The following is a 21,153-nucleotide window of genomic DNA, read 5'->3' on the forward strand; positions in this document are numbered from 1 at the left end:
ACACGCCAGCAGCTGGATCCAACCTTTTTGGGAAGGGGGAGTGAGACCACGATAGATTACATTTTAATTTCAAATGTTTTACTCAATCGTGTAATTGCTTTTGCCACACTAACTAATGCATTAAGCAATCACTGTGCCCTCAGTCTAGAACTCCGCCCATTTCACCATCACTCCGCGCAAAGTATAGCCATTACATTAAGCCTGAACGCTCTGCATTTAGATAGTTAACAGATTCTCCATAAAATGGGCTAAGATAGACCCTTCAAAGATAATGGAAAAAGTAATAAAAATAGCCTACCGCTCAATTGCTAACTGCTTAGACCCGCTAGCTACTAACGAGGAAGTATTAAGCAACTTCGGGGTAATCTTAAAAACAATTAAAGAATCACTTCTGGTTGTGTCAAAAAATAATCAACCGAGGAAAGTAGAGTGTTCAACCACAGATGTACAGCAGCGCACTCTAATTTAAAAAAGTATTACAAAAACCCAACCGAGTGGCACAGGAAATAACTATCCTTAGGAGGGAATATAATAATGCATTAAAAGAGAGGAAATCAGAATTAAAACAGGCACTCTGGGTTCAGGTCCATAATAGCTGCATGGATAAAAATAGTGCTGTTTTCTGGACAGTGATTAAATCCCCCTATTTAGCTGACCATAACAATCTCCCGATGATTGATGAATCAGTTTGGGTGGCAGATTTCACAAAAATATTCTAGAAAGGCTCAGAGAACATGGGAGAAGATCTAGGTTCCCGTAGGAGCCTACCCGAAGTGAGTTACCCACTTTCGCTAGAATTTACTATAAATGAGGTTCTCCACGCCTTAACAGCAAGTAAAACCGAAAAGGCTCCTGGCCCTGATGGGGTTCCGATAGATCTATTTAAATATAACTTGGATCTGTGGGCCCCACTATTGACTAGGGTATTTAAGGCTGTGACGGAGGTTGGGCTGTTGGACTCCTGGACTAAATCAACCATGATTCCTATCTTTAAGAAGGGGGACCGCCAGGAGGTATCCTGTTACCGGCTGATCTCACTGCTGGATTCGTTGGGGAAAGTGGCAGGTAGAATTGTCCTTGAGCGTCTCCTGCAGTGGGCGGGCGACGGCAAGGTCCAGGGCCTCGGAACAACCCCTGAATCTGACTAAGCTACTGGGCAAGTACGTACGAGCCAAGTCGGGCAGATTATACATGGTATAGGTCGATCTGTCCGCAGCATTCGATTGTGTCTCCCATGCTAAACTCTGGTCCGTATTAATTGAAATGGGGGTTGAGTCGCCGCTGGTGGATTTTCTGCGAGAACTATATTCCAACGCTTCCGCGAGGGTCAGGTTTGGGGTGAAAGGTGAGCTGTCCACGCCGTTTAGGGTGGTGCGAGGAGTTCGGCAAGGTTGTGTCCTAGTCCCCTTTCTATTTACACTCTATACTAATGGCCTGGAGAAGGCCATGCTGAGGGGGGCCAGGATCTTCCACAAGAAAAAAATCGTCCGATTCCCGCTCTGCTCTATGCGGATGACACAGTGATATTGGCCCGCACCCCCCGCGAACTCCAGAAGACCTTGGATAGATATTCCGATTATATGGGAAAACTAGATCTACATATAAATATTTAAAAAACTTTTGTAATGACAGCCGGATCAGGGAAAAAGGTTGTTAAAGATATCTACCTTAATAAGGAGAAACTTGCACCCACAGACCAATACCCCTACCTGGGAATTATCATTGATCAAAAATTGAATTGGAAACCTGCGATTGAGGCCAGGAAACTTCATTTTATGAGAGCCATTACTGCCCTCATAAATGTTTCTCAAAAATTGGGCAAGAGGCCACCGGAGGAACTGCTGAAGATATATAGAGCCAAATGCCAGGCAATAGCCCTTTATGGGGCTGGAGTGTGGGGGTACGCGAACATCAGTGCTTTACAAGTGGCTGAGAACGCTTTCCTAAGATTTTTACTAGTGGTACCAAGGAGCATGTCCACTCTCTCCTGTCATATGGAATTAGGGATTCCCTATTTGGTAGATTTGGCCAAAATTCAACCCCTTCTTCTTTGGCATCGAATTTGGTCGACGGACAAAAAACTTGTTCACTCAACAAATAATTGTAGATTGTATGTCCCTGGATTATTCTCACAGAATTGGATGGCTGTCCTATATAAAAAAACTTTTTGAATGCTTTAGGAGTAGGACAATACTATTCTGACCCTTGTTCAATCGGGGATCTATCAAGAAAAACACTAAAAGTGATGTCCCTTGCGTATCTAGAAGAACTGCGTATCGCCAATGAAGCTACTAAAACTTCTGTACAACATTCTATGGCGGTCCAAACTACTCTGTCAATACAGCCGTACTTGATGCATGATTTCAATACTTGTGAGATTTCTCCTGACTAGGTTCAGGCTAAATCTCCTTCATCGTTTGGTGGCCTTTCCGATGAGAAACAACTGGGACTTAGTATTACCACCATGTCCGTGTGATGAAATTTTTGCGCAGGCAACCATTCACACTTTTTTTTGTTCTGCAAATTTTATGACCGGCACAGAAAGATATGGTTAATTCCCTTGTTAAAATTGATGGATATTAGAAGATGCCTCCCAGCGCTGTTACACCTGCAGTTTTTAGAGACGTAATGGACCTCAAAATACGTAGTGAAATTCCTGAAATGTATTTTTAGACATAGACTGAATTTGCAATTTATAAATTGTTTGGATAAACCAGAACGTCTATATATTATGCAAATTGGTTAGGGTCCCACATGTTGCCTTTTGATAATGTTTTTAGTATTGAATTGCTGACTTGTAAATGTGAATTAACTGTTTTTATCTGTAAAATTACTTTTATGGTTTTTTGCCTGTTAAAAACCGAATAAAGAAATAAATGAATGAATGAACAATGCTTGGTTAATTAATAACCAAAATCATAGGTTTAAGTATCTCCATCTTGAATGGGATTGTCTGGATGAACTTGTTTGGGCACTTTAGGTCCTGAAAGATGATTGAGTAGAAGTCCCATCCTCTGGACAACCTCTGAAATTGCCTTCTTCTGCAAAAGGGAACTTACAGCCTCCTGAATCGCCAGCCTCTTCTCCTTGCGAGCTGGCCAATGAGTTGGTCAGACTCTTGAATCCAGTGGAAAGGACAGGAACTCTATCCGGTGACCTGTTTGGATTATCTGAGACCTACAAGAGTCCAAAGTGGATCCATGCCTACAGAAAAAAAACCTTGAGCCTGCCTCCGACCACACATTTCCGAGATAGTCAGGAGCGCTGATTCCTTGGTGACTTTGGTTTCTTCTCTTTGTTCTTCCTGGGTCAAATCCATCCCCTCTCGCCTGAAAACTGTTGCCAAGTGGGCTGACACACCGAGAAAGATTTAGCCAGACGAAGGAAAGAAGGCTGTTTAACCCCTTCGATGCTGATGACGAGCTCAGCTTGTCATCACCCACGGGTGGCGTGTGCTGATGACGAGCTGAGCTCGTCATGTATCGCGGTAATTTTAAAATTGCCGCACAGCGCGAAAATCGCCGCAGCAGTGATGCGGTTAAATGAAGAGGAGTGCTTCTTCTCCTTTAAGCTTATGCAGCTTGGATTCCCGTTCTTCTCCAAGCAGATAGCAACCCTCAAATGGCAACCACAGAGCTGAGGATTTCTCACCAGAGTCTGTGACCCAATCCTTCAAAACCAGGTTGCCGCAAGGGAAGCTCCAGCTAACTGCGGCATTGCCCTGACAACATCAGAAATATTGTCTGACGTACTCTACTTGCTGCTCAATCCCCTCAAGCAAGGAAAAACACTCAGAGTTGTTTAAAGTCAGAAATCAATGACTGGGAGACCTAAGAACTGTAGATACCATCCCTCAACACCAGATGAGCCTCAGAATCCACCTTCTTGTCTGTTTTGTCTCTAGTCACTGAATCAGGCACTACCTTCTGCCTGTCAGTAATGGGATATAGTTTAGACATGAAGCGAGGCATCATACTCCTATCTGAATACTACCACTCCCTGTGCAAAACTCCCATAATATCTAGGTGCACAGAGAAATCCAACTTTGCAGTATGCTGAAACTGCAGTAAGAGACCCAAAGAAGGGGTCTCAGGAGTTTTGCCATCCTGAAAACCCATATTGTAAATTGATACTTGTATAGCGCACTACTCACCCGCAAGGGTCTCAAGGCGCTTGTATGAATACCGCTGTGGAACCCGTCCTGGCTTTCCCTGTGAGGTGTCCACTCCTGGGCACCCCCAAGGTGGAGGCCAGGCATCCTTAGCGTTGTGGGGGCCGTTGTGGAGATTAAGCAAGCTATTGCCCAGAGTTGCAGAGTGGGACTCCATGATTGGAATAGGCACTGAGGCGAGAATTACCAGGTCCGTGGAATTTTGAGCCCAAGACCCGCCGAGCCGGGGAATTGAACCCTGGTCCCGGGCTAGACCTCTGCATCAGGGTCTGCCGCTCTAACCATTGAGCCACACTTCTCCACATATTTTGCTTAGCATGAGCTGGGAGTTCAGAGAGCAAGACTTTGTTGATAGAATTCTCCTTCCTCTACTGATGCTGGAAGCTCCTCATTTGAACATGAGGACACATCAGCAGATACTTCCTCCAAACCAAGCCTGGCAGGAGCTTTGGCGACATTAAGCTCCTACAACGTTTCTCGAATCAGCCAGCAACGGTGAACATCCTCTTACCTCCTTAGCACGCTTCGGGAGAAGAGAAGAAGAGAACTCTCTGCAGGAGAATACAGCTTGCCTCCTCTTATGGTAATGCTTTCCCATGGTAAACTACAGTATCCAGCAAGAATATTAACTTGCTAATATCCGTAAAAGAAAATTCCGCTTTGTGGACCTACCAGAAAAAGCGACCTCAAATACTCCTCTCCTTGATCAAACTGGGCAGTGAAGCTGTCATTACTGCTCATAAGCTGAGAACGAGGACCACTCTCGTCCATGGTTGTCATCTGAATTCTTCTCGTGCAGATGCGGTAACCTACCCAGGGCACCTAGTTCAAGAAGAGTCAACCCCCGGTAAAGTGTAGATTCCATTTTTTTTTCTGAACCCATTTCAGAGAGACAGAAAAAAAGAATAGAAGAAATTCTGTGTAGGGTATGCCATTCTAGGCTAGAAGTGGTATAAAAGGGGGTGGTGATGGACGGAGCATCTGAATCAATCAAACACTCACACCCAGTCAAAAGATCTGGCTTTAATCCATCACCGTTCTTTAGCCCACTCTGCCACCCCAGTTCAGACCTGGCTATATGCAAATCAGTCTGACCCTGTGCCTCATGGGAACCGTCCATCACCACCGCCTTTTGTACCGATTCTAGGCTAGAGCCTATGGTGAGAGTCACCTTAAAGCATCTTTACAGTTCTTTTTTTCTGTCTCTAGAGGTGTTACACCTCACAAGTAATGAATGGGATGGGGACTGGAGGACGTTGAAGTAATTAAACTTACCTAAAAGCTTCTATCAAAGTTGATGTTACCGCAAAGGTGTCATCAGCACACCAGTGTTAGGAGGGAACAATAGAATGTTTTTTGTATAGATAAGGATCTGTGTTATAAAGAGCAGCAGCTCAACCCTTGAAGACTGACGAGGAAGACAGTCAAGGAAGACCATAGCTATTGACTCAATAGTAAATATGGCAGTTCAGCGATATCTTCTCATCCCAACCGGTTGCACTGAAGACTCTGCAGAGAAAAACTTCCCCGCCCAGCCTGCTCCTGAGAAGTGTGTTAAGAGAAAGCTGCTCCTCGGTATCGTATGACTTGTAAGGCATCTTGATTCTGCTCTGTACAGTTATAATGAAACATCATGTTAAAATGTATCAGTCCGAATGGTGCGCCCGTTGAGTTATGCCATACACCACATATAGACCTTTCTAGTCTTGAAGTAGTCACCATTGAATTCTATGGGCTTGCCATTGTGGCCATATGTGCATGCCTTAGTTAAATCTATATGGCCTCTGCATGGTACTGTAGCAAAGTGCAAAATCCCTATTTACCTCGCTAATGTGCATCCTAGCATAAGTTAATTGTGTATAATTGCCCAAAATTTGTGAAAGTACTAATGTGGAAGTGTTTTCTGTCTCTTAGGAGGTTGCTGAACGAACAGTCTCCTGGGTAAGCCAAGGAGGTGCAGATGAATCGGAAGAATTTCTCGAATTTGACGAGGAAGTGCTCCGCCAGACTGAATGTCGGCATCCGGTAAAGATTTTAAATTATCTATGTTCTCACCATCTGCTTTTATTGTTGGTTTGTAGCAGTATTCATAAATATTTCCCGTATTGTACTTGTTTACAATTTTCTCAGTCTAGAAGAAGAAAAAAGAAATGTTCTTGCGCCATATTTTGATGCACCGTTTGCAACATTAGCCAGGTAGGGAGTGATGGGATATTCTATACTATTTCTGCACAGCTGGCATGGCTTGAGCTTTAGCATTCTCCTTAGAATTAAGTATATTAGTTAGGCGTGTTACTGATCCACAAATATTTCTTAAAATCCTTCTGATTTCTAATGGCATGTTTTAGAAAACAGGCCAGATAACTAATTCAGACATGCTTGCTGCTATTCAGCTAACCTGCAGAAACTAATGTATATACTTGAGTAATGATGCCAGCGATGTGCTTTTGCTTGGTGCTTTGAGATTAAAGTCGAGGTCTACTATTTCAAATGGGGTAGTAATGCAGTCAGTGCCATACAGCTCAAAGCTAAACGATAATTTTATCTAGTGTTCCCATCCCTAAGAGGAGTTTGGGAATGATGTGGCACTGTTAACACCCATATCAAGCGGCTTTTAAAAGCACCCATGTCAATATTTTCTAAAGTGAGTTCTGATCTCCTTCCCTATCACCAATGTTTTTGGAATAATTGTTGATTAGAGTACAAATGGAGTGACTAAGAAAGGTGCCAGACACCTATTTCAGAAGAAACAAGCGGACTGGGAAGATGGCATTGTAATCCGTTGAGCAGTGTTGACCAGGAGAGACCGGGCATGCAGAAACTAATCCTGTTTTTAGGTTTCGCCTGGCGTCCGCTGCACAGCAGCGTTCACGCAGGCGAAATCTAATGTTAACAGTATGGGGCTTTGTCCCGCCACTCTCTTCCATTGGCTAGCTCCATAAATGGAGGCTAGCCATTGGAAGAGATTGGTTGTAAATCACTGTTTCCCCGTCGCGACGCGATTCGGGGGCGTTTCTGGGTCTTTTTTAAGTCCCGCCCTCTCCTCTTCCCATTGGCTGGAATTTTACCTTCCAGCCAATGTGAAGGGGAGAGCACGAAAAACATGCCCCCGAATCTCAAATTGACCTTGTTTTTCGTCGGTGCATTGGGGGGGTTAGCTATTCTTTTGTTTCCTTTCCTGGGTGTGGATCACAGTGGATGGACCCTTTTACTTGTAGTTCCCTCCTTTGACTCCTCTTCTTGTAGTCCGTCCCTCTGTTTTATTTGTATATCCCTTCTTGACCTGTTGCTCATTTTGCCCAGCACATCATCTTTAGTTTCGCGGGTTTTAATATTCTCGTGGTGAGTGGACCCGAACTCGAGATTCATGCTGTGGAATACCAATGGTGGAGTTTAGTAGTGGTTGTCATAGTAAGTTTTTTATTTCCCACCCCTGTCCCTCTGCTTTCCAATCCCTTCCCTTCCCTCCCTTCTCCTTTTCATCTTTTCCAAACACCCCCTGCCCCCCCCTGCAGCTGCCGCCACTGTAGTAGTTGTATTAGTAGTTACCCTGACTCATGCACCACCGCTGTGTGTATCCGATCTCGCGGAACCAGTCCTATTGAATATCTCCTCGTGAGTCCTTTGTTAGTGTTGTGGCTGCTGCCTGGATCGAGAAGTCCGCTTTTCATTTTTGTAGGATCCGTTGCGTGGGAGCCGGTGCGTGTGATGTCACCGCGCACATAGAGCGAGTAGAGAGACGGCCCCTCGCTGCACGCCATGGCGGTATTTTGAAAAGCCGTGGGAGGAGTAGATCTGAAGCGAATGGAATTCCCGAGTTAGGTACGTAGAAATGTTTGCAGAGATTCTGAGATGGGGCCAGTCCCCCCTATTTGGACATTGGAGCAGGACGTTTTTGTAATTACATTGCGTGTAGAGGGCATTCTCATGTAAGTTTTTGAGAAGAGCCGATCGGGATAGGGGAACCTTTCTGACTGGATAGTTTGCTTATGAGATTGGTATGTAGCAGGTCGCGTGTAGAGGGCACTCATGTAAGTTATTGAGAAGAGCAGATCGAGATAGGGGAACAATTTGGGCTGGACAGTTTATACGTGACTGGATGTCACTGCTGGAGCTGACGGAGATTGTTGTGGCATTGCTGTCCCATGTAGGTCGTAGGAGGGGTGACCTGAGGTGGCCTTGGTGTCAGACCACTAGAATGCATGGAGGAGCCCAGCACCACGTTAATGAGGGACTGCGGTTGCTTTGAGGTGAAGGAGTAAAGTGGACCTGTATCCGTCAGATCAGAGAGATACAGAGGCCTACTGCTACCACAGCCTTCAGGTCAATGAGCCCACGGGAAACATCCAGTGCATAGAGGAGGTAGCCTACAAAGAACCTGGGAAAGCTGTCACAGCAGTAACACGGCAACATCTGCCCACCCACTTTCGCAGGTCTCTAAACTCACAGTTGAACAATCCAAAGAGACTTCTTAGAAGGGCTGCAGGAGCTGTTCGCCTCACCCCAAAAACCACAAACGGTCACATGGCGGCACATGGAGAGAAAAAATACTCCAGTTTGAGACATGCCCTCCAAACCCTCTGTCTAAAATGCAGCCCTTCAACAACTTCGCAAGACATGGAACATAACTGCCCTGAACCACCACTTACATGCTCTTTCATATGCTGCAAGATGACTTTGCCACCCTGAGGGTGGAGGTGGCAGATGAAATTCAAGAACTCAAGCACGAGGTGGCAGCGTCACTGGAAAACCGTGGCAACGCCAGGGAAGAGGGACTGGACAATTATTGGCACACCCTCCTGGACCTACAAGAACAAAACCTTTACTTTCACACACAGCTAGGGGATTTAGAAAGTGGGTTGATTATTAGGATTAAAGGAGTCCCTCTAAATGCGGGTAATGGAGACCTAGAGGTCTGTTATCCCTCTCTTCAAGCAAATCCTCCCAAACCTGGTGGATGCAGACATTGGTCTTGTCCGCACTCCTAGAGCAGGCTGCCTTGTCAACTCACCCAGCATTCCTCAGGACTTGCTGACCTGCCTCCACTACTACCACCAGAAGGAAGCCCATATGGTGGCTGTTCGCAGTCAAGGTCCTATATTCTTTGTGGGTGTCCGTGTGGATCTTCCAGAATCTCTTCCCCCATCACGCTCCAAAAACGCTGCTCCTTCTGAGAAGTTGATACCTTCCTGCAAGACAAGCGAGCCCAGTACAGATGGGGACACCCCTTTAGAGCTGCCTTTGTGTCGGGGAAAGAAACACATCCCCAACACAGTGGAGGATGCTCGATCCATATAGAGTCAGAATTAAGCATGCAACAGGGAAGGGGCATCATCTAACTCCTCGACATCACCCCTACATAGAGGTCCTAAGCTGCAATACAAGCAGGCCAACAAAGTTAAGATCCACAAACCTACTGTTGCAGGAAGCAGACTGGAATGCATCGAGCTGTTTAAGCACATAAATCATTAGACACAAGGGGAGAACAAATTGTGAACTCGATAACTGGAGTACTAGAGCCTGGTCAGTGGGCTGGCTCTCTACAAGGGGCCACAATTAACCTAGAAGCCGAGACCATCAAATCCCTCTATGTACCTTTCTCCTGGCTCCTACTGAGTGCCCATACATGAGAAGGAGCCAGGCTAAAGTATGCAGACCACCAACAGCACCAACAGGACACCTCCACGATGGATGAACCATATAACATCAACTACCCTGTTGAATAAACCACCACCAGCACCACCACCACCAAATTCAGCTGCCACAGCAAGGCCAAAGACCCTGCCAAAAATCTCTGTTCAGCTCTCCTAAGCTGGGAAAGGACCGGGCTCAGTGCTTCTCATACTGCCCCATTGCCCTCCTCCGCATTGATGCTAAATTTCTCACTGGCATACTGTCTGCCAATCTCCGCCCACCTATGCAGGGACTCCTTGAACAGGACCAAACATAATTCATACAAGAAGGGACCTGCAGTGAAAAAACAAACGCATCTTGCACTTTATAAACAGGACTTCACACACCTGCAATCCTGGTCTTGATAGATGCGGAGAAGGCAACCTGTTGGGTCCACTGCCCCTTCCAGTTTCAAGAACTGGATTGACTGGGTTTGTGTACGACTCCCTATAAAAAAAAATGATAAACAGCTACTTCCAGCCATGCACCTAATTGTAGGTCAGTAGCACCACATCCAAGACCATCACTGTCCAGAGGAGTACCCGACATGACTAGCCATTGTCCCTACTTATCTTTGCCCTTTGCATGGAGCCTTTGGGCAAAAGGATTCAGGTACAATCACATGTATCCTGATAGGAGGACAGGAGCACAAACTCACACTGTATGAGGATGATGTTACGGTGACCCTAACAATCACCCGAACAGTCCCCACTCTTCTCAGGGAGTTAGAGATATTCAGAAATGTCAGGCTTCTAGATGAACATTCAAAAGTCCCAGATCCTGAATCTTTTCACTCCTCTGCAAGACCAGATGTATCTAGAGTTATTGTACCCCCTAGCCTGAGACACTGGGTTCAATATCTGCGATTTATAATCTGCCCCTCCTTGATGAAAGAAATTGAGAGGAATTACTCAGACCTGCTTTCCACAGCCCAGATAAAACTTCTGGCCTGGTGGTCCGGTGGCCTAGGGTGGTTGGGGAAAATGGCAGCAGTCAAAATGCTACTTTTATCTCAGATCCTATATGTAATACAAATTTGCCACTACAGCCACCCCAAATGCCTAGCCAAACTACAACACAGAATAGCTTCATCTGGGAAGGCAAGAAACCACAGATGGAAAAAGAGAGAATGTACCTGGCAATGACAGGAGGTGGACTGGGCCTACCACACCTACATAATTACAACAAAGTCGCACAGTAGCAATATATGTTGGAATGGTAGAGATCCCTCACAGAGAAGCACAGGTGATTTCTTGATCAAGCAGTAGCAGGGATTAATATTTGGAAAATACCATGACTCCCCAAAAAAAGATTGAATCTAAGAATGGATATTTCCCCAGGAGTGAGAGTAAAGGTGCAAACCTGGTATCCAGTGATCAACAAAAAGCGACTCTCCTCATACCTATCTCCACTCACGCCAATTCTGGGCAACCATGCATTCCAACCTGCACAAGGGCGTAGGGACTACCAGGCTTGACAAGAGGTGAACTGCAAAAGGCTGGGTGGCCAGATTGCCCCTATGGGTCTCCAATCCTTTTCCCAACTTTAAGCCTCTTATAGTCTCATGGACACCGTGGAATGGAGATATGCAATCATCGTGCGTTTGGGCACAGACCCCAGTGTCTGCCCCCCACGCCAGTAGACTAAAGTCCTTTGAGAAATGGATCACCACACAAATGGATAATAACAGGCTCTTGTTGGACACCTACACCTTTCTAAATACCACCGATTCCCAGATCAGGTAGCCGGCACAACAGCATTCGGAATCACAGATGGACCACTCCACTCTCCAGGTCAGATCGGCTCAGATGAGCCCGGACCTCAGCTTGTAGCGCATCTTGCAAAGAGACACTCTTCCAGATCACCCACTATCACCCACTATCAGTATTACATCATTACATCGTCCCAAGGGTGTCACAGTGGAGGGCAGGCACATCTGATAGATGCTAGTTAAACTGTGGCGAGACTGGAAAATTAACTAATCTCTTATGGCGCTGCCCTAAATTGAAATGTTACAGGTAGGAGGTACAAAGAAACATTATATCTTCAACAATGATTTTGTTCCGATTTTTGAATTAGTAAAGAACAGCGTAGGCCCTTAGGTATCTTGGCGCTGCCAGTGAGAAGGAATTAGGCAAACAGTGGTGGCTAATCCTGACTAAACAGCCAGGTGTTCTGCACCTTCCTAAAACTTATTAAAGAAGTGTGTGGTTTAAGCTCCGTAGGGAGACGATTCCAGTTTTTAGCAGTGCAGATTACAAAACTCCTGCCTCCCCAGGAGGACATTTTCCAGGAAGGAACTACCGGGTTTCTGGCAACGTTGGGACTCCGGGTCCTAGCAGGCTGATACCATCTAAACATTTCTCTCAGGTAGGCCGAACCTGAACCATGAAGTGCCTTGAAGGCAGTGCAAAGGCCTTTAAATACTACCAGCTTCCTTACAGGTAGCCAATGCAGTTTACTAATGGCTTGTGAGGCCGAACCATATCTGGGGACCTTCAGAAGCATCCAGGCGGCTGAATATTGCAAGATTTGCAGTTTGTTTGGAGATTTTTCGGGGAGATTTTGATACAACCATAACAAGTCTGTTTTAGATAAGACTAGTGCAATAACATCAGTATTTAGCAAATCCAGTGGCAGAAATTGGGCAATTTTATTCACTATGCGTAGGCAGGAAAGGATGCAGAGATGATTTTATTAACTTGCTCTTTATACTTTAGTCTATCGTCAATCAAAATGCTGCATTTTTTTTACCTTATTAACTGGCGTCGGAAGAGAGACTAACTTATCTGCCCTCCATGCAGAGTACCAGAAAGAAGGATTGGTGCCAAACAGGATAACTTCCGTCTTAGAAGAGTTCAGCTTAAGGCAGTTGTTGTCCATCTATTGACTAACTGTGCTAGTGTAATTACAAAAAGTGTTGCTCATGTTGGGATCGTTGTTCGAGAGTGAAACTACAACAATCTGGTCTACCCCACATTTTGATATACCGGTTTTGCTGCCTTAAAGGAAATGTCTTCACACTGGCCCTCTGTGTGGCCAAGCAGGGCCTTCAGGTCCCTTGTGGCATGGACATCCTGGGTGGCTCCATAAGCTGTGGGATCTGGTGGCAATGGAGAAACCAACAACCTGTCTCAGAACACAAAGCTTCTGTAATTTGACATGACATGGGTGCCCTGCATACACTACCTGGCAGACTAATTGAGAGACCTTACACACTGCACCTACTTAAGAGTCATCCAGCTCACAATGCCAAGCCCTCCACAGCACTATATTAAACTTGACAATCCACAAATGCTGGGACCAGTAAACTGTGGCAACAACGCACTTTCACTGCCTCTATACAACATCACATACATTCTCACCACTCTCCATCCCCCCTAGTAACCTCCCTGCCCCAACCCTTCATCCCTGTCCCTTGATCCCCTTTATCCCCCTTATGCCCCTCTCCCAGCCCACCGGCCCCCAGCATGTAGGTGAGTTATATTAAACTCAATACAAATATTTGAGCCACAAAATGTAATCCATAAACTGACACCGAGAAATCAAATAAGGGAAACTTGTGATATGAGTTTTTAAAGTTTTAAATGAAAATCACCAATGAGAGTCTATGGTCACGTAGCCTGGAACCTAGGTTCAATATCAGGTTGTCTGGGATGGAGCCCAGGTCCGATAAATCAATCAGGTTTGTCTCAGTCCAAGTCTTTTGTATCCAAGTTAACCACAGGAGTACATTTCTAAAGGCCTCTGGGACCTCAGGGGAGGCACATAGGGCGTCATGCAGAGACTAATACCAGGATTCATTCAAGTCCAGGTCAAGTTGCCACTGGTTAGCTGGATATTTCGATGAAAAGGCATCTTGTAGCCACCCAGGAGATCAGACAACTAAGCCATAGTCCATTTCTGCGGGGCCTATCCTACCTACTTTTTCAGTAATTTCAGTTTGCCTTAGTGTAAACAGGCCCAAAATACCACGTGGCGGGGCATTTTCAAGAAAGCCAACGTTTTCGGCCTTACTAAACTTGGGATCTGAGGGCTGGTTGTGTCTGTGAGGAGCGTTCTATTGTAACCCTAGGGTCCTCCCACATCGAACGCTAAAATCCAGTTTAAAGCAGGCACTGTACCAACAACAAACCCAGAGATAGAAGTCTGGTAGGACAAAAGCAAGGTCCATCAGCAACCAGACTGGATACACAAGAAATGGCTTGTCATTCTGTTCTCTCCATTTTAGGTGTGAGCCAGCAATTACATGTTGCTCAACAGATATTTCAGGCAGGATTTGACACTATACTGGTAATAGAAGGCCCACATCCCCCACCCTGCATTCTCTGTGGAGTTCAGTTTAATCAACTCTGCCCATTCAGGCCATTCTGTTTTCTCTGGGAGGCATTTCAAACCTATTTAACCCCTAGTCAAGGCTGAGAACAGAGTGAAAGCTGGCAGAGGTGTATGCTATTTATCCCTCTGAAGGTTCAGGTAGGTAAAAAGTAACTTTTTAAAAATTACATTTTTGTTAATATATAGTAACAGTCTGACTTCACCATTGAATTACATTTTAAATAACTACTAACACTAGTTGATTATTTTTCAAGCTGGTCCAATTCCTGAGATACAGTATTCACATAGGACAGCTAGGCCAGCCTCACTGAAAATAGCTGTATGGGCCTTGTCACTGTAGGGACATGGTAACAATAATTTTCTACATGTCCCACCTCTAAATACCACACACTCTGCTTTGTGGGCCACAAAGCCTACATAGGGTTGACTTTTTAATATTTAACATGGAGATTTTTACCTTTCAAAAAGAGTTATTTTAAAAGGTCACATAGGTAAACACTGCAACACAGGGTAGGCTTTAAGCCATGTTTGCATTGTCCCTGTAGTGGATGGCACAATGTGTGCTGCAGTCCATAGGTGATCCTTAACTTCACTGGCCCAGGGTGCACTTTTTACACGATATACTAGGGACTTACAGGCAAGTCATGTATGCCATTCAGGAATAAGCCAATGTCACCATAGTTAAAGACGTAGCATAGGCACTTGATAGATGGCTATCCGGGGTAAAGTGCACAGAGTTGTAAAGCTATCAAAAATATGGGGTCCAGGAGAAGACGAAAAATTGACGGTGACCATGCAGAAAAGGGAAATTCCCCCTTCCTGTTTAACTGAATTCATCTTTGTTGGCTTTGGGACTGTACACTTTACCACTGTTAAAGTGCTTGAGCTCACTTACTAAAAAATTGCAACATTGGCTTACACCTGATTGGCATATTTAACTTACTAATAAGTCCACAGTAACGTGGTATACCACCAGTAAATCGAATGCTGCTATTAGGCCTTTTGCACTTATTGTGCCACCCACTTAAGTAGCTTCTGAAAAGGTCTCAGGCCAGCATTGCAGCCTGTATGCAGTGTTAAACTGCCACATGGGTTTGGCAAACTCACTTTTTGTTACTTAGGTCCTATTTTTTTCCAGTTGTAATTCCGTGAATTCCAACATGCTGCTGTGTATATGGCTTGAATTCTTAGAGAAGATGCGGAGTAATTGTGAGCAGAGACGCAAGGGTTGCATGGTTCTGAGTCCTTCATAGCTGTGTTCTGTAAAACACCTTAATGTGGAGGATGGCAAAGTCTTATAATGGTGGGTCTCAGTGATGATCCTACCGTGCATGCTGCGTGACTGGAGCATCTTCGTCTTAGCCAACAGAATGAAGGGGATAACTGGAGTCAAGAAGTCCAATTTGTGATGCTGCTCTGGAGGGAGAAGAATGTCCAGCATCAACCTGTACTGGCGTCTTCTTTGGCCCGGAGTTGGCTGAATGCAACTTACAAATATTGCTCATTTTGGCAATGTAGTTGATTAAAGCTCAATATTATGTTAATCCGTAATTTCCTCGATATAGGGTCTTAATTAAGACCCTGTGGTTGGGGTTGAACTTCGAGACCTGATCACACTAGTTTACTTAATGTGCTTCAGGGTAATGAAGGTGTGAGCGTGGCGCCAGCATTGTTTTACATTATCTTCCGCTAATAGCACCGGTCTTTTGCGTAGCTGGCATATGGGAGGCTTTTAAAGCCACCTTGAGAGGAGTATGCATAAGCACAACGGTAGGGATATTGAGAGATATTCGGCAGCAGCTCGCACGATGTGAAACCCGGATGAAAGAGCTTGAGACTCAATATGAACACACGCGGAACCCAGCTTTGCTGGGGGAGTTGAGAAAGGTCCACACAGAACATCAATCTTTCACTGAGGATGAGCTCAAATATATTTCCAAACGGTGCACTGCTAGGAAATTTGGCGAGGAGGGCAGACCGGGTAGAGTCCTGGCATCAAAGATCTGACGGTCTTGCAAATACAGGAAGGGGATGGAACTTTGATTACAGATACGGAGGGTATTTTACAAAGTTTTGCATGAAACTATAGTGATTTGTATACGTCACAGTCCACTGCACCACCTGCGGAAGTGCTTAGGTCTCTAGAAGATGTGGCCATTGCTTAGCTCTCAGATAATCAGCGGGAGTATCGATCGCAGCCAATAACTGTGGAGGAAGTTACGGAGATCATACAGTACTTGCCAAATGGGAAAGCCCCCGGACCAGATAGGTTTACTTGCGGAATTTTACAAAACGTATGTAGATGTTGGCTCTCCATTTGGTAGCTATGTATGGTGGCGCTTTTGATCAGGCAGTACTCCCTCCGACGCTACAGGAAGTGGTGATAATAGCCCTCCTGAAACCCACTAAAGACCCTGTGATATGCAAATCATATAGGCCTCTATCTTTGATTAATGTCGACTCTAAGATCCTGACTAAAATCCTTGCAGTCAGATTACAGCCGCTTATGACAAATTTGGTCCTCCAGATAAAGCTGGTTTTATACCGTCTAGAGCCACCTCACATAACACTAGAACCCTTTTTGCACTTTCCCACTATTTAGTACCGAGCACTTTTGATTCAATAGAATGGTCATACCTCCTGACGATACTAGTAAGTGTGGGTTTTCCCCCGATGTTCACGAAGTGGGTGAAGCTATTATACACGGACCCAGTAACTAGAGTGCGGGTAAATGGGTATATATCAGAGCAATTCACTATTGCGAGAGGGACGCGGCAAGGGTGCCCTTTAGCACCTTTACTATTTGCATTAGCACTAGAGCCCTTAGCTTGCCGAATAAGACAAAACATAATCACTCTGCTCTACAATTCCCTTCTAGGCCCCTACACATATCATTATATGCGGATGGAATGCTCTTGTATGTCCGCGACCCTGAACAACATTTGGCACCACTGCTGAGGGAATGCATCAAATTTGGTAGACACTCTGGCCTTCAAATAAATTGGACCAAATTGTCAATAATTCCCCTGACGAACACCACCCAGCCGCATACAACTGAATTTCCCTTAGACTGGCAGACTGATCCCATTAAATATTTAGGAGTATGGTACCATAGAAATCCAGAAGTGGTCATTCGTACGAACTCTGGGAGGGTAATATCCATATTAGAAGATAAAATTAATCGGTGGATACAACTACCGCTTTCCCTAGCAGACCGTATTGCGATTGTGAAAATGAACATCTTGCCTACATTTCTTTATCTGTTTAATAACATTCCCATCCCCCCTCCTAGAGAAGTTTTTAAACGTATTACATCGTTAGTGCTCAAAGTAATCTAGGCGGGTTAACAGGCGCGTATAGAGCTCCAAACATTAATACTGCCTTATGCCAGGGAAGGCTTTTGCTTACCAGATTTCCTATTATATTACCTGTGCGCTCAAGCACAATATGCCGCTTACTGGTACCATACAATACCTTACCTAACACACACAGCAGTAGAAGAGGGAGACGCATTGCCAATACCCTTGACGGCCATGATAACGCATCGACGACCGCCACTACATGCTGAAGACATTAATACCATCGACGCCACTACCTATGCGTAGCATAGACTAGGACAGCTGGCTCATAAGTTACCATTATATGCTCCGGAACTACTGTTGCATTATCACCCAGAGCTCTCAGTCACGGGGAAAAAATAGGCAGGGAGTTACTACACCAGGTAGGGATTGATAAATTTGGGGACCTTTATCACGAAGGTAGATTTCGCCCATTGCAAGACCTTTCATACATTCAAAATCAAACATTGCTATTCCGCTTCACTTATTATAGGCTACAAAGAGCCATAAAAAAGTTGTATCCGGACTACCCTGCTGAACCGGCCAGCTTAGATACACTCCAACTTCTACTGACATCAGCAAATACTACACATCTAGTTTCTCGCTTATACGCAGTAGCACAGAATGAAATTCCATACACAATTGAAAAGGCTATGGAGAGGTGGAATGCCGTGCTCGCTGACCCACTAACTGAAGAGGAATGGCGAATCACATGTGCTTTAGTTCAACTGCTCACACCTAATGGTAATTTGCGGCTTTTGCACTTCAAATATCTGCATCAAACTTATTACACTCCGGTGAAACTATATCGCTATGGGTTAAGAGCAGAGGCGAGTTGTAAAAGGTGTGGTGTTGACGAGGCTGATTTTATTCACCTCACTTGGAACTGTTTGAAGATATGAGATTATTGGGGGGAAGTCACCTCAGTACTTACAGTATTGGTAGGAACAGAAATTGTCTGCAGCATAAAGACCTGCTTATTGGGACTTCTGACAAATGTGAGAGCGGTAAAATGTAAATTCTGTGTGATAGCGTTGTTACTAGCAAAACGTCCGATATCATGGTATTGGTGTGGTACGATAGTCCCAAGTGTTAAAAACTTGGTGCGTGACATGGCTTACTGTAGAAATATGTTAACATATGAAGAAGAATTACCAGCCAGATCTCGTCCAAAAGACTATTGACGGTTCTTTACAGATTATGTAAGTGATAATGAAATGAATTCACAATTGTAACTCCTTCTGAATGGCGAACTGAAAATACAGATTGCCCTTTTCCGTTTGATTTTTGTACATGTATAGATTACACATGGATAATGAATGCAGAAATGTAATGGTCCGACTCCTTGGTTAATTTGTAACATTTGTCTTTGATGAAAAATTCAATAAACATATTTTCAAAAAGTGTTAGAGGGAAGGTGGTGTGGAGCTGGCAGTTTCCTCTCCCGGAGACCAAAACAAAGGGGCAAAAGAGAGAAGCTTCCTGAATCTGTTAACGTTTTGGAAGTAGACCTTTCATTAAACAATGGAAGCAAAGGGAAACTTTTGAAAGGGCCTTTGCCCTTCTCTTTGCCCTTCTCTTTTCTTCTGAAAAGTCTGTCCTACTCCTGATGATCTGAATGTGCTTGAGAAACCCTGTAATTCCCATTGCTGTCTGGTCTTCATGACCATGATAGCTACACGATGTGAGCTGTGACTCCAGAATTGATAATACACTGCTGGAATAAATCAGGACACTCAAGTTAGGAAAAACACGCTCTCCATCTAGAATCACCAACTGCAAACAAAATGTTTTATCAAAGTAGTCACTTAGTGGCTTCAGCAAGAGCGGTTTGTGCAGACAACAGTACTCTATATTCTATCAGTAGTATTGACTATTATCCTAATTGGCATACTTCACTTACCTACAAGTCACTAGTATATGTTACAAAGAGTACCTCATGTAAGTTAAATGTCACTAGTAGACTGCAGCACCCATTGTGCCGCTCACTACTGTGACAGTGAAAACATGACAGCAGGCCTACCTCTGTAGCCTGTCTGAAGTTTTAAAACTGCATATTCGATCCATCAAAGACCACTTTTTTTGACTAGCTGAGACTTTACTTTTAAATATTAGTAAGTCACCAATAAGTAGACCTTAATGCCAATTAGGCAAGGTACCTGGTACGATAAAGTGGGGCATGTACAAGTTTAATGTCAAACATGTACTTATAGTGACAAACCCCCTAAAGCTATTTTTACTATTGCAAGGTTTACAGTTCCATTGGAAAGCTTTTGGATACCATAATACATTTGAAAACTAAAACCTCTCCACCCAGGAAACGGCTGCACAGTACATTCTTGGACATTTTAAATATTTAACATTGAATTGTGCTTGTAACATTCAGAATTCCAATAAATATTTGAGAAAAGGCACTTTTAGACAGTCACCCTTTCCCTGCCAAAAGACGTTAGAAACTAATTTCCATGAGCTTACTACTGTTACCCAAGAGCTGAATATCACCTTGATGAGGTGTGAACTTCCTTCCAGAGTCGAGACAAAGGCTTTTAGTATACAGAGGTGTTTTGTTCCTCTGGTTGTGCCCAGGAACTTCATTAACGTCAGAGGCCTCCCTGTCAGAGGCATCTGTAGCGAACACATGAGCCTGCCCCATTCCTTGTCTCTAGCCAGCCAGACACCAATCCCAGGGGGAGAGGAGCTATCCTCAAAGCTAGTTTTGAGTAACCACAGAGGAGGGGTTGCTCATGTCCCTGGTCACGCCTCTTGGATGGACACAGGAGCTCAGATAGAGAAACATTCTGCTATCTTGAATTTAGGTAGTGAGGGGCACTGTGATTTTGTTTGCTGTAGGGCACACAGGATCCTCCCTAAAAGTGGGTAGAGTTACCCACTGGGAGCTTTTTCCCTATTGGTTAGGAATGGGCCAGGAGTTACTCACATCCATAGGATAGTTGCAGGCGATCATGTGGCAACCCTGGGCATCCTCTTAAGAACTTTACTGACTTACTTGAGGATAGGACTGTACCTGCGGTTGAGACATGTGAGGGGACATGAAAGGTTGGACCTGCTCTCACTAGTACACAGGCAAGACAAAGAAGAGGACTCTAAGGGCCAGTTGACTTCCTCCTGTTTAGCTACAGGGACCCTTTTCTTGAAGAGCCCAGCTGACTAGTTCAGCAGGACCTGACCTGGACCCTGCTGATGGCTTCTCCTGAAATGAGTCTTGACCCCCAAGTGATGTTCCTATGGTTCTCAGACATTTGACTGTCACTTTACCCCTCCTAACGTATTGAGAAGCCCTTGACTTAGAAACGTGTTGGCTCCAAAGACCTCCAGAGGACCGAAGCAAACCTGCTAAGTCAATCCGACGAGGATGTTGCCACAGGGCCAAAGATTCAGGTTGCTCCCACTCAGAGCTTTACCGCAGTGAGCAAATATGTTTCATGGGCACATTGCAGAGAATAAATCTGGCCTTGTTGAGCCCTGTTCAGCCACACCTTGCTGACTTGCTCCACTGGAGGAATCTGAGATCCAAATAACTGACTAAGTCTGAGTAGAGAAATCTTCACCATGGGAAGGTGTCAAAAGTAACAGGCCTGCGATGGGCCTTTCTTGGGCATGAAGTTTAAATTT

At 44.7% G+C, this 21,153-nt stretch overlaps 1 protein-coding gene across 1 annotated transcript in view; it reads left to right on the top strand.

Moving 5' to 3' along the window:
* Positions 1-21,153, top strand: part of LOC147733640 (lamin-B3-like) — a 315,941-nt gene that overhangs the window by 269,979 nt on the left and 24,809 nt on the right. Inside the window, exon 10 of the mRNA XM_086958230.1 lies at positions 6,086-6,196. Coding sequence (XP_086814356.1) covers positions 6,086-6,196 — 111 coding nt within the window. The remainder of the gene's footprint in view (positions 1-6,085; positions 6,197-21,153) is intronic.

The sequence above is a fragment of the Lissotriton vulgaris genome, chromosome 2_1 (assembly GCF_964263255.1).
Source record: "Lissotriton vulgaris chromosome 2_1, aLisVul1.2, whole genome shotgun sequence".
NCBI classification, from domain to species: Eukaryota; Metazoa; Chordata; class Amphibia; order Caudata; family Salamandridae; genus Lissotriton; species Lissotriton vulgaris.